Source organism: Ylistrum balloti, unplaced genomic scaffold (assembly GCF_031769215.1).
Source record: "Ylistrum balloti isolate Yb309-2 unplaced genomic scaffold, AGI_CSIRO_Ybal_v1 Utg370850, whole genome shotgun sequence".
NCBI lineage: Eukaryota > Metazoa > Mollusca > Bivalvia > Pectinida > Pectinidae > Ylistrum > Ylistrum balloti.
This window is the reverse complement of record NW_026782488.1, coordinates 20,722-36,742: the sequence shown is the minus strand read 5'-3', so window position 1 is coordinate 36,742 and position 16,021 is coordinate 20,722. Positions and strand designations below refer to the sequence as shown.

The 16,021-nt window shown below is 36.2% G+C and overlaps 1 protein-coding gene across 2 annotated transcripts; it reads right to left on the bottom strand.

Moving 5' to 3' along the window:
* Nucleotides 1-292: 292 nt before the first annotated feature.
* LOC132559058 (xaa-Arg dipeptidase-like) lies at nt 293-14,391 on the bottom strand. Of its 2 annotated transcripts, XM_060223665.1 has the most exons (7): nt 14,014-14,391; nt 6,206-6,354; nt 5,830-5,972; nt 5,009-5,163; nt 3,824-4,067; nt 2,413-2,447; nt 2,225-2,305 (listed from the first exon to the last, which is right to left on the bottom strand). In XM_060223665.1, exons 1-6 carry the CDS (start codon nt 14,389-14,391, stop codon nt 2,431-2,433), a joined length of 1,086 nt encoding a protein of 361 aa, XP_060079648.1. In that variant the 3' UTR covers nt 2,225-2,305; nt 2,413-2,430. The 2 variants fall into 2 exon arrangements, with proteins under 2 accessions (XP_060079647.1, XP_060079648.1); XM_060223664.1 differs by lacking the exon at nt 2,413-2,447 and having other exon boundaries at nt 293-2,305.
* Between the last annotated feature and the right edge of the window lie 1,630 nt (nt 14,392-16,021).

The following is a 16,021-nucleotide window of genomic DNA, read 5'->3' as shown; positions in this document are numbered from 1 at the left end:
GTGATACACACAATACTTACACATACCCGTCACATGGGTGTAAAAACATTCCCTTATCAATATGTGGTACTTCAGTGTCAAAAACATACAAATATTACAAGAGAAAAAACCCTACTTACCGACCCTAACTTTTTAAGACGGGAAACCGATATGTTTGGCCCAATCAATCAGCTCTGTTATGAGTTTCACAAATACCCGATTATTTTGGAGTCTAGCATTTCCTTAAACTGATCTCTCCGATTTCCATATCATTTTATCTAATTTTTATAGTAAAAATATAATTAATAAAAACTATACATCTCAATTTATTGCAAGTCCGTATATTCATTTCAACAAAAAAGAAAAAGAAATAACAGGTGAATCAGAGTATGTTGATACCAACATAAAATCCAATCTTTCAGTCATACCCTGAGTCATGACAACAGTAAAATGAAGGGAATACATATTTATGTTTTATCATCAGAACTCATTAAGATATTAACATGCCTTGACATCAATTAAAAGTTAGCAAAAACTAAAATTTCTCATTGAACTATGACAATATTTGAAAAACCACAGTAGTACAAGAAACATTTCTGTCAATGTTGATAACAATTTGCCGGAGGTAATTTGAGATGTACCTAAAATTGGGTCTGCATGTGAGAAAAAAGACTGAATATATAAACGTACAATATCAACCAAAAACAAGCATTTAAATGTCAGAACCTCCATTGACGACGGATCATGTACCTTCAACAATGAAATCAGAAACACCAATTAAGAGTCGTATGATTTAAACTCTCTCAAACTAAAGAAAAAAAATAATTTAAAGAGTTCCGATCTTTATTTTTTTTTTTATTTCTTTGAAGAATCATTCATTGGCTCTGCTACTATAATCGTGTTTTTCTAAATATGAAGTCCTGCTAGTTAAAGGCCTTTTCTTACAAATCTAATTGACGGTTGTGTAATATGATACTAGTGTAAGACATTAAAATCATTTCAACATATTACTGGTTACAATCTACACACATTAAATTTGGATAAAACTCTTGATAGTCAACACAAAACAAGTCACATATGTGTAATTCTGATAATTATTTCAACATTTTCTATAAGAAGTAAAAAAGGACATGCGCAATATCAAACTCATTCCATATCAATCTTATATAATTCTATGAGATTACATGTGGTAATACTGTTGAATTAGTGTCACCATCTCACATCCCTCATATTTAGCACAATGAGCACCAAAATATACTCTGATATACAATTTGATGGTGTGAGCTTCACTGTGAACAAGTACAAAATTTGATAGGATGACATGATACTCAGAAGCAGAATCTATCTATAAATTCATGAAATATATTGTAATGGAGCTATTTATTACAAAAGAGGTCAAGGGTGACCTTTGACCTTTAACCTTGACCATCAAATTCTGATCTGGTGTAGAACTTGTGTTATGGTGTGAATATAACCTAAATCTGATCATGGGTTCACAAGATATACTGTACACAACTTTTTTGTTTCAAAAGTAGTCAAGGGTGACCTTTGACCTTTAACCTTGACCGATGACCACCAAAATCTAATCTGGTGTAAAACTTGCTGGTTAAGTGTGATATATGTATATAAACTAAATATGTTCATGGGTTCTATACACAACCTTTTTGTTTCAAAAGTAGTCAAGGGTGACATTTGATCTTTGACCCTGACTAATAACTACCAAATTTAATCAGTGTATACCTGGATGGCCAAGGGTTATGGTAAGAATATATACTAAATCTGCCATTGGGTTCATGAGCTATTCTGTACACAATTGCAAGCTGTTTATTTTAAAAGTGGCCAATCAGGTGTAGAGCTGAATGGTGTTATTGGGTGATTATGAACTATACATATAGAACTGTATACATGTTGAGGTGTTGGAGAGATATCTTGTACACAAGCTCTGCACCAGTGTTTGAACGAGCAAATGCATGCAAGTACAGACAAACAGATCAACTGATCACTGCATACCTGCTTTACTAAATGGGGACAGGGTGGGGGGGTGGAGGTTGGGGTAGGGAGATAATAAATACTGCAATTTATAATATACATCTATATCTTGAAAACACTTGTCACTGATCATTCCGACTGAAAATCTGTTAAAGTATGAAATATCACTGTTGCTATGTTGAGCTAATATTAATTTGCACTTATGCATGTTCACTAACATCCTTCTGATAGTCTGCCCTTATATCAGACAAGAGACCTGGTTTTGTGAAGATATCCAGAGCTGTCATAGCCAGTCCTTTGGCTATTGCTAGCGTATATGGCTGGGCCATGGGATCACCTAACAACAGAAAAACATAATTAAACTGAGATTTCTTTTGTTTTTAATAACAACTATCACAAAATGTTGATATGTATATAATCGAAATATATAACATTCATACTTACTGATCTTTGGTGTTCTCTTTAACAGACTTCAGAAACTGAAAAAATTGTATCTTTTTTACCTTACTGGTTTTGGTCAACTTTGTGCTTCCATAATTTAAACACCCAAGTTTCTATTATTTATCATAAAAAGAAAACTAACATCCCTTGAAGAATATGCCTACCTTTCCAGACATCTAAACTGAAAAATTTAATCTTATTTTACAAACAATATTGAAACAGTAATCTGTATCATTCCTTCTGTTTTTCATCCTAGTTTCACCAAAGTTGGGTTTAAAGTATGATGTGTTTATAATTCAGCAATATCTGATTAAATTCTGATTTGTAGTGATTTATCTACAGGTAAAAATGTCAGAATATTTTCAACCAAAAGCACCAACACTTAACAGGAAATCCTCTATATATATGGCATGTTAAATTTCTCAATTTCTAGGGGACAATGAAGAAAGTTGTTCTGGGACACATAGGGAGATTAATCGCTTAGTATGGTATGACATACCTACCTATGACAGAATTGGAAGTTAAAAAAATGCAATATTTTATTAGCTAAATTTTGTACTATTTTGAAATTTGAAATGTTTGTTATCATGACTGTAAATGTAAGTACACAGTATAATTGATATGAAATAACTAAATGATAAATAATGCATAGATATGAAAGACATAGTGAATGCTGCCTATGTATAAACTGTGAATGTATCTAATTGTAACAATGTGGATTCTGTAAACAGTATTCAAAAGGAATGTTTATTTATCATCACTGGTTACATAACACTATTAACAATATGTTTCAGTTAGGTAGTTTAGCCGTCATCAGAACCAAACCTAGCCAGCCAAAACATGTCAACCTACAATAACACCACAGAATCTAGATGTTGATGCTCCATGTTCTTTGTCAGTTTTATTTATCTTCCTTGATGGGGCTCTATTATTACTGTCGGGTATCCATCTTTGATTCCTACAACACCCGGGCCCATATTCATGAAACCGTTCTCATGCTCAAGCATGAACTGTGTGCTCAACCCTCATGTCTTGTTTAAGTTAAAAACTAATAAATAAGGCTGATTTTGCCGAAGATTTATAAAACAATTCTGAAAGGACTTCAAGTCAAAACCTGTATTCAAGGTTTAAATTTGACATTTGTATTATTTTATATGATTAAGGTGAATTATAAAAAATTTTGAGCACAAAATCTATGCTTGAGTATGAGAATGGTTTCATGAATATGGGCCCAGATTTACGGCCGAAGACAATCAGGATGTTGGTTCTCTCTTACTCCGTCAGGAGGTTTATATTATTAATAGAAGTTATGATGTCATCAACAAACAATACATATACGTGAATGATATAATATATGTTTAGTTTACAGTTAATATATCAAAATTAAATATTGTTAGAAAATTGCTATACCTACCTGATGCTTTTGTGAAGGCTTTTGAATGGTTACTAGCTGTGGTTCCTATGAAGAACTTAGGGTGGATACTAGGCACTATGTGTGATACATTCCCCATGTCTGTTGACCCCCCAAACTTTCTGATAAGCTCTTGCTTCTGTTCAAATTCTACCCCAACTGACTTGGCATTCTCTTCAAAGGTAGCAGCCATTGTCGCATTGGACAGCAAGGAAAAGTAATGCTTTTCTGAATATTTATATTCTGTCTGGAATGATAAAATGACAAGTATTTAGATAAGTTTTAAACCAAATCTAAGTGAAGATAACAAAATTCCTATTGCAGCATTCAGTACACCATGTGAACATATAAATAAATATATTCTTGACTTTTATGATATTTTCAAAAAGAAATAGTCAAACTTTTTTTCCATTTCAAGCAGACATATAATATCAGCCATACCTGTTCTCTTGATAGCTCAGAGGACCAACCCATTGAACTGCTATATGAAGTTTAATTGTCATGTTATGATAATGAATTCAAAACTTTCACAATTTTTTTTATAGATACTTTATAGTTGAAACAGCAAACCATGTTAAAGACATAACTTAGTTCACACCTGTTTGTCACACCTGGTTACATAAACTTTTACTCATAGTCAAGGGGTGGAATTATTACAGGACAATGAAAGAGAATCACTTGGTAATTCATTTGAATATCAATATACATAGAGGAGCTTATGGTAAAATAAATAGAATAGGCTATAAAAGTATTATACAAATGCACATATGTATAGTTCTAATTAATGGAAATCAAAATTTACATCTCAATGTAAGGGATATGGAATTTTAAGGTTAAGAAAATACACAAAACTCTAACTGATTAACAGAAGAGTTTAACCATGTACCAAAAACATTCACTTATTTACAGAAATGCTGAGTCAGGTACCCAAGACACTCACTGATTAAAAGAAGTGTTGAGTTGTGTACCCAATACGCTAATCAATGTTCCCAGGGCATTTACTAATTCATAGAAGTGTGAAGTCATGTACCTAAAACCCCAATCAATGTGCATAGAAAACTCTTTGATTGATGCACCAAAGTGTGGACTCAGATTTATCATGCACAACTAACATTAACAACGAAGAAAAACAAAAACATAGGTAAAGGACACAGAGAAAGAAACAAAGCATCACAAGTGAAAGCTTACATCACAGCCTGTTGCTAAGGCAGCAGCTTGGATACAGTTGTTGACCTTTGACATGAGGACCTTGAGTTCTGGCTCTGTTGGAGTGCGGAGATAATACTGTAGCTCTGTTTCCTCTGGAATGATATTTGGCTGGAGACCTCCCTTACTTATCACCCCTATAAAGAGTATGACAGAAATGGGACATGACAAAAAGTAAACCACACATCAACAACATAATGTGATAGTGTAAATCATGAAGTTTCACAGGAGACAAACAATGTACAAGAGACTGTTCATGTTTTCAGGTTTACTTAACAGATTATATTGCTGTTGGACATCAAAATATCTAATTGTAAATCGATTATTATCATTGGTTGAATTCCAGTCCTGTTTAGTATCATATCCATTCTTTAAACAACAATCCTACCATGAATAAAATAATGAACAAAATAAAAAACTATTTTTTGGCAGAATTTAAATTAAGCAAAATAGAATTCCAATTAGGAAATGTTAATTATTTTGAACAACAGTCTTTTTTCTCAGCCAGTAGAGAATTATGCCTTTTCAACAACAAACATATATATTTGAAGGTCCACTTTGCCTGTTTATTCATACACTATACCCTTTATCACAAACTTACAGTTTCAGTTTTGGTTTTTCTATATGTTTTCTAATATTCCTATCACTATTCATAAGCCTTGTACAAGGAAGTTACCATGTATGCTGTGAAAACAATATTGCTTGGTACAATGTACTTTATGATGAATCATTTCAATACATAAACAAATCAATACATTTAGAGCACAAAGTTACATAGAAAGCAACAAGAGCAGACATGTTACCATGAACGCGCCATGTTGGTTTCATCTGTTGACGTAGACATGAGATATTGTTGTAGCAGAGGACAGCAGCGTCTAGAGCGTTGAGACCCTCCCAGGGGTAGGAGGAGGCATGAGCGGCCTTGCCCTTGTAGGTTATTGTCACACTATCCGGTAAGATAAATGGTATCAAAACCTGGTAATCATTATTGATTTCTAATACTTTTTATCCGATCAAGTTATCTTTTGCAGAGCCGTGCAACATTGACTAATAATCAAAAAGCTTTACTGAACAAAATGTCAGTCATTTTCAATTATTCATGTTGGGTATATCAAAACATTTGAATTCTTATTAAGAAAAAAATACAAGAAGTTCAGTTGCTCAATATTAAAAACTTACGGGGTCATAGAAACATAGTTGGGTTTCGACAAAGTAAACTGGGAGGGATGGGCCATCATTGCAGCATCGACTCCTTCAAATGCCCCACTTTTAATCAAATCAGCTTTACCACACAAACCCTCCTCTGCTGGGGTACCAAGCACTGTCAGCTATAAATAAAAGTATTATATATTTCTTGACAAGCCTTCCTCCTGTTTGGAGTTAGTTATGGCAATACAGTAAATTGTATGTGATGTACAACAGTTCTCCTCTGCCGACTGGGAACAATACACAATTGTAAAGTACAAACAATAAAATAGATTATCAATTATTTATAAACTTCTACTTACTTCTAATTGCTCTATGTAAAAGTATCTGATTTATCCTTCATTGACTTTTTTAAGCTGTGTAATAGTCTGGCGACTCCTGAATACACTCAAAAAATGACACACTACACTTAGGTGTTTTCATCAAGCTAATTAATCAGCTAATTTCTCTAAATAAAAATAACTGGTTAATCCCTAGTAACATTGACTTAACTCTGCTGGGTTTTTGTTTGGGAACTAAAACAAAACTGCCAAACTAATCACATACTGCACTCAAGTGTTTCCATCAAACAGATCAGCTAATTTCTCTATATAAAAGCTGCTGCATAATCCCAAGCTGAATTAACTAAACTGTGTTATAGTCTGGGAACCACCCGCAGAACTACATCACACCTGCACATCTACATCACACCTGCACATCTACATCACACCTGCACAACTAAATCACACACTGCACAACTAAATCACACCTGCACAACTAAATCACACCTGCACAACTAAATCACACACTGCACAACTAAATCACACCTGCACAACTAAATCACACACTGCACAACTAAATCACACCTGCACAACTAAATCACACACTGCACAACTACATCACACCTGCACAACTAAATCACACCTGAACAACTATATCGCACCTGCACAACTACATCACACACTGCACAACTACATCACACCTGCACAAATAAATCACACCTGCATAACTACATCACACCCACACAACTACATCACACCTGCACAACTATATTGCACCTACCCAACTAAATCACAACTAAATCACACACTGCACAACTACATCACACCTGCACAACTAAATCACACCTGCACAACTATATCGCACCTGCACAATTACATCACACACTGCACAACTACATCACACCTGCACAACTACATCACACCTGCACAATTAAATCACGCACCTGCACAACTAAATCGCACCTGCACTTGTGTATTTCCATCATGCTAATCCATACTAATTACTCTATATAATTGTAACTGATTAATTCCCAGTTACATTGACTCAACTGTGTTTTAGTCTGGGAACTAAAACACACCTGCACAACTAAATCACACACTGCACAACTAAATCACTCCTGCACAATTAAATCACACACTGCACAACTACATCACACCTGCACAACTATATTGCACCTACCCAACTAAATCACACCTGCACAACTATATTGCACTTACCCAACTAAATCACACCTGCACAACTAAATCACACACTGCACAACTACATCCCACCTGCACAACTATATCGCACCTGCACAACTACATCACACACTGCACAACTACATCACACCTGCACAACTTAATCACACCTGCACAACTAAATCACACCTGTACAACTAAATCACACACTGCACAACTAAATCCCCCCCTGCACAACTAAATCACACTTGCACAACTATATCACACGTACACAACAAAATCACACCCACACAACTACATCACACCTGCACAACTATATTGCACCTACCCAACTAAATCCCACCTGCACAACTACATTACACACTGCACACCTACATCACACCTGCACAACTATACCGCACCTGCACAACTATCGCACCTGCACAACTACATCACACCTGCACAACTAAATCACACCTGCACAACTAAATCACACCTATCACACCTGCACAATTAAATCATGCACCTGTACAACTAAATCACACACTGCACAACTAAATCCCCCCTGCACAACTAAATCACACTTGCACAACTATATCACACGTACACAACAAAATCACACCCACACAACTACATCACACACTGCACAACTACATCACACCTGCACAACTATATCGCACCTGCACAACTATATCGCACCTGCACAACTACATCACACCTGCACAACTAAATCACACCTGCACAACTAAATCACACCTGCACAACTACATCACACCTGCACAATTAAATCATGCACCTGCACAACTAAATCGCACCTGCACTTGTGTATTTCCATCATGCTAATCCATACTAATTACTCTATATAATTGTAACTGATTAATTCCCAGTTACATTGACTCAACTGTGTTTTAGTCTGGGAACTAAAACACGCCTGCACAACTAAATCACACACTGCACAACTAAATCACTCCTGCACAACTAAATCACACACTGCACAACTATATCGCACCTGCACAACTATATTGCACCTACCCAACTAAATCACACCTGCACAACTATATTGCACTTACCCAACTAAATCACACCTGCACAACTAAATCACACACTGCACAACTACATCACACCTGCACAACTATATCGCACCTGCACAACTACATCACACACTGCACAACTACATCACACCTGCACAACTATATCGCACCTGCACAACTATAATCACACCCACACAACTACATCACACCTGCACAACTATATTGCACCTACCCAACTAAATCCCACCTGCACAACTAAATCACACACTGCACAACTAAATCACACCTGCACAACTAAATCACACTTGCACAACTATATCACACGTACACAACAAAATCACACCCACACAACTACATCACACCTGCACAACTATATTGCACCTACACAACTAAATCCCACCTGCACAACTACATCACACCTGCACAACTATATCGCACCTGCACAACTACATCACACCTGCACAACTACATCACACCTGCACAACTAAATCACACCTGCACAACTTAATCACACCTGCACAACTAAATCACACACTGCACAACTATATCACACGTACACAACAAAATCACACCCACACAACTACATCACACCTGCACAACTATATTGCACCTACCCAACTAAATCCCACCTGCACAACTACATCACACTTGCACAACTATATCACCCGTACACAACAAAATCACACCCACACAACTACATCACACCTGCACAACTATATTGCACCTACCCAACTAAATCCCACCTGCACAACTACATCACACACTGCACAACTACATCACACCTGCACAACTATATCGCACCTGCACAACTATATTGCACCTACCCAACTAAATCACACCTGCACAACTATATTGCACTTACCCAACTAAATCACACCTGCACAACTAAATCACACACTGCACAACTACATCACACCTGCACAACTATATCGCACCTGCACAACTACATCACACACTGCACAACTACATCACACCTGCACAACTATATCGCACCTGCACAACTATAATCACACCCACACAACTACATCACACCTGCACAACTATATTGCACCTACCCAACTAAATCCCACCTGCACAACTAAATCACACACTGCACAACTAAATCACACCTGCACAACTAAATCACACTTGCACAACTATATCACACGTACACAACAAAATCACACCCACACAACTACATCACACCTGCACAACTATATTGCACCTACACAACTAAATCCCACCTGCACAACTACATCACACCTGCACAACTATATCGCACCTGCACAACTACATCACACCTGCACAACTACATCACACCTGCACAACTAAATCACACCTGCACAACTTAATCACACCTGCACAACTAAATCACACACTGCACAACTATATCACACGTACACAACAAAATCACACCCACACAACTACATCACACCTGCACAACTATATTGCACCTACCCAACTAAATCCCACCTGCACAACTACATCACACTTGCACAACTATATCACCCGTACACAACAAAATCACACCCACACAACTACATCACACCTGCACAACTATATTGCACCTACCCAACTAAATCCCACCTGCACAACTACATCACACACTGCACAACTACATCACACCTGCACAACTATATCGCACCTGCACAACTATAATCACACCCACACAACTACATCACACCTGCACAACTATATTGCACCTACCCAACTAAATCCCACCTGCACAACTACATCACACACTGCACAACTACATCACACCTGCACAACTAAATCACACCTGCACAACTATATCGCACCTGCACAACTACATCACACCTGCACAACTAAATCACACCTGCATAACTGCATCACACCCACACAACTACATCACACCTGCACAACTATATTGCACCTACCCAACTAAATCACACACTGCACAACTACATCACACCTGCACAACTAAATCACACCTGCACAACTATATCGCACCTGCACAACTACATCACACACTGCACAACTACATCACACCTGCACAACTAAATCACACCTGCACAACTACATCACACCTGCACAATTAAATCACACACCTGCACAACTAAATCACCCCTGCACAACTGATTAACACACTGCACTTGTTTATTTCCATCATGCTAATCTATACTAATTACTCTATATAATTGTAACTGATTAATTCCCAGTTATATTGACTCAACTGTGTTTTAGTCTGGGAACTAAAACACATCTGCACAACTAAATCACACACTGCACTTGCGTGTTTACATCAAGCTAATCAATGCTAATTTCTCTATAAATATAAAAGCAAATGGTTAATCTCTAGTTGAATTAACTCAGTTTTGTTTTAGTTTTGGAACTGCACAACTAAAACATGTGGCACTGCATTCAGGTGCTTCCCTCAAGCTAATCAAGTGAAAAGTGGGCAGAGCTTAATATGGTACACATTGACAATGTGCATACCTCACAAGAATCAGGCAGATCTATTGTTACTAATGCACTTCTACCATAGCCTATATTTTACAAATATATATATCTCTGGTTTGTATCAGTGTAATAAGATAGTTTAAGGAAGATCTATATCTGGTTTCCAGAGACAGGTCTATTTCCCAAGGTATATACAATAAGCCGGAGACCCTCCACTAGAGTTCTAGTTAATAGCATTGGCAACAAATGCACATTTAAGTATCTGTCACTGAATACACAGAACATTGTATGAACTCCTCCACATGGACACCATTAAAACTAGTTGTACCACCTGCAAGTTTACAATTACTTTGATTACAAAAGAAAAACATGTTCTGTACATGCCACATTTTTTCACCTTTTGAAGACAAATCACCTCAATCCATGTCCAATTCTTTTGAGTACCTATCCCATTTTTAACATTTAACAATTTCACCTGAGTTACCTTGACGGGGTGTTCCCGATTTGCCCACTAAACAGGAAGATGATAGAAAACCAATTACATTCAGTTTCAGGTTAACTATAGATTTCACCTAAGTTCATTTACCTGTGTTTCCACCTGTGTGAGCTATTACCTGAGATTCTACCTGTAGTCTACACTAAGCACATTTCATTACATTTTATTTTGTTTCATTTATTTTATCATAATACCAAAGCAGAAAGTTTATCATTTCTTATACATATAAATACAATTAAACATACAAAAAGTAGAACGTTTGTCACTACACATTACATACATACAAATAAAATAAAACATAGTATTCTAAAGGATGTTTGACAGTCCAGCACATTGCTCATTATTATCAGGCCAGCACATTGCACATTATAAAACTGAGGAATTCATCCCAGGTGTAGAAGATGTGATGTTGCATTGGCATACTCCATGATGTTGATCCTCTGAGTCTGGAATCGCTCCTTATGTTTGGCCAGTCTGTTGTCAATGCTTCGATATCTCTTCGCACGTGGTCTTGTTGCTCCTCCTGCATCACGCTGTATCCTGTTGATTTCGATGGTGGCTTGAATGTCCTGGAACACTTTGATGATGGTGTATATGTTGGGGTGTAAGTGGTGTACCTTCTTCTTCACCTTTCCATGCCAGGCTTCTAGATGGTTGGTGGTGCTAGGTCCATCTGTGGTGAATTGGTTCCAGATACAGCGGTCTCCCTCAATCCACTGTGTAACGACATAGTCTGTAAAGGGCGGAGTGTCCACGGGTAAGTCCACATCTTCCAGTTCCTCCAGCACGTTGAACCAAACATCCTCAACTCTTTCCAGTGGTACCAAAGGCAGCACAGCAGCCAGGTGAACTGGTCAATTGATGTCGTCGTTCTCTCTGAAAAGTTGCTGAAGTCCAGTTTGCTGGGCTTTCCTCCAAATGCATTTAGTTAAAGTGGAAAAAACATACTTTAATGTTCACTCCTGGGTCAATAGATATGATTTAATGTGAAGAACCCTATTAATTGCTTAGGCATACTATGTAATGCTAATAAAAACATTGTTGCCATGTTTAACTCAGGTAAAATCATCATGTAGATGTTTATACCTGGAAGATTTATCTCCCCTGGCTTACATATACCACACCAAATTCTAGAGTATCCAAATGTTGTTTGTCTGTACCACAAGAAAAAAATCTCTATCCATTATTATACTTTAGCTTTAAATGTATTTACATCTGTTCATCTATCATTTTTACATTCATCTATCTTCTTTCTCTTTGGATATTTTTTTTGTGTTACACACTCTTAATAGCTTATTACTTACCATTTGTTTGCTCTGATAACCTATTTTGTATCGAAAGGCCTTAAAAAAAACTGTTTTTTTTTATATCCTTTTCTTTGGCTTCTATTTTCTTTTTTTAAGAATAAGACTTTGCAAGTTTTGATTTTAACACACTTCTCAATATAATTCCAGCAAATAAAAAGTTTACCATGTTCAATGTATGTATATTGTATGCATAATCATGTACTTAATTTTAAATACATTGTACCCTGTGTTGATGCATTTCATTCAGTAATCTGTTTATAATATGTACATTCACTTTTGAATTAACTATGTAAGGTCAATGAATACAATGCTCTTCACTACATAATTACAATCCGTAAAGACATTATATACTATCTGCTAGTGCTCTGATTATGCTATGACATGCACAGATGTAGTTGGGCTATTCTAAAGGCTTGCCATACTTTGTGTTCTGAATGTAACCCTCACAGATATGAAATATCTTTTAGCAATGTAAATATGTAACTTTTCCCACATTTTGTTCATTGTCTAAATTTTTCACCATCAATATGTATAAATGATATGAACATATCTTTTCAATGCAACTTGTGGTAATATTTCATGCTCATTAGTCCCCTAAGGGGTTACATTCATAGAATGTTACATCTATGAATGTCAATATTGAAATTTGTAGGTATTAGAAACACTTACACAAAATTAAAAGCCAATTTAATTGTTTTACTCTACCGCTATACACATAAATGTATGTACTAATATCAGTTATATACTAGAGTAACTTAATATATAGATACAATTCAGTCTACATATGTACATGTATAAGGTAGTCTGTGTAACAAATTCCTGTCTATAAAGGCCACCAGGACGGGATGCCATGTAATACAGAATAACGATGCAAAGTATATTATTCTGTTCCTTGAGTGGCCTTTATAGACAGGTTTGGTCGATTTCTGTAACATAGCAATAGGCATGCACTACAATACAGCATAATTATGACGACGATGATGATGATAGTGTCTCGTCTCCATGACTATTCCCATTGCTGTGCATTGTCAAATCGACTGAAGTCGATTCTCTGGTGACGTGAGAAGGGTGCTCCCCTCAAGGGGTTATCTATACAAGACAGTAACAATCAACATTTACTCAAGGGTACCTTGCCTAGAGGTTTGCCAGCTGATTCTAGTGCCTGTTTGATGGCTAGACCAGTTGCCACGCCCACTTCTGCTATCAAGTTGTGTCCACATGCGTGACCGATGCCTGGAAGTGCATCATATTCACACAAAACTGCCAGGTGAGGAAGATTTTCGTTGTCTGGTATGTTATGCCCAAACCTGGCACAAAAACTTGTATCAAGTATGTATTTTCTTGTTACTTCAAATCCTCGTTCCTCTAGAAAATTTGAAATAACATCATGTGCATGGTATTCTTTATAGCCTAATTCGGGATGGTCCCAAATATCCTGACTTAAAGAACCAAGAACAGTTGTCAGCTGATCAATATGATCACAAGCTATTTTCTTCAGCTCTGCCATTTTCTGCTACCAGCCATTCGGAATAAGGCTAAATACACGAGAATTTCCGAACGAATTGTCTACTTTCACTTTCACATCAGTCACCACAATTGATTAAAAATGAATAGCGTATACTGGTCTGTTTGAACAAAAATATTGCACAAAATTTCATTTTTTGATTATTTATCTACGGGAAGATCCAGCATTTCACCCAAATGAGACGGTCGCCAAAGTTGATGGACAGTATCTTTCTATCTAGAGAGCATTATTGACGAGTTGCGTGAAATATAGTGTACGTACCATGAAAAGTTCGTAGATGTCCCGAAATTCCTAAAATAGTGTTAAATTCTGCATTAATTAGACCGCTGATTTTACACCGATTCATAATCTCCCTCTTTAGAGCAATAGACGAATGTCCTGTCCACCTTCACCAAATACATGTAAGAGAGGCACATACATGTAAGAGAGGCACTTACATGCCCTTACAGACCCTTACAGGCCTTTACAGGCCCTTACAGACCCTTACAGGTCCTTACAGGCTCTTATGGTTTCCTACAAGGTATATATGTATAAACATGTATTCAATGGACCACCGAAACGTTACTGACAACAAAAACATGGAATATGATCAGAAGTTATTTTTAAAATGCTTATAATTACTGGTATGTCATATATTTATAACTATGGATTAATGTTTTCTCCTTGTAAAACACAACCAGGAAAATGATTATCTCCTGATAAAACATACCATTGGAAATCTTTGAATATATCATCTATACTCTTTAAGTTGATATTATCTTCAAATCAAACATAAAAGTAGTACCTTCCTGGATATCCTGTTCAAATGGAACAGATTTAAGGCTAATGGGATTATAACACATACTTTAAGAAACTATTAAATTATTCAGAATATGTAAAAATATAAAATTCACACATAGACTTCATCACTTGACATAGAGATGACATAATGATAATAATAATAATAATAATAGTAATAATAATAATAAAATAATAATAAATAATTAAAGTATAACACATATTTTCCATCACCGTTTATATCATGAATAAAACACACATACAAATATGCCCAGCCTTAATTTGACTTATGAGACAACAAAATTCAAACTTGTTAAAAATGTCGCCTAACCCCCATCATCGGAATCTTTATGACCTAGCAATTACATCAAATGTCATAGAAAATACATGAATTATATTTACTAAAACCTGAACAACTGAAGGATAGTGAACGGTGCGAAATGTTGCCCATCAGACGCAATAATAAGAACTTTGGTACATAGTCATAAAAAGATTAACACTTAAAGAAATCAAAAGTTTTAGATGCTATCACGCTTTCTCTTCATAAAGAGGAATGCTATCATCGCTTAGCGAGATCGTAAACTCTTCATTCATGATGAAAATAAATTGTTCGTTAGGATTCATAGTAATAAAATATTGATCTAAGATCAGATTGGATTCTAAGATCGGAGTATAAGTCTTATTCACATAAAAAGTGGATTTCATTCTCAATTTTAACATTACAAAATAATTTACAATGTGTCGTTTAATGGAGTGACAGGACGTGTATCCGTCTCTATTAGCAGCGGTAAGCTGTCGACTCTCAACGTATCTAATACGCTTCGGCGTGATCTAA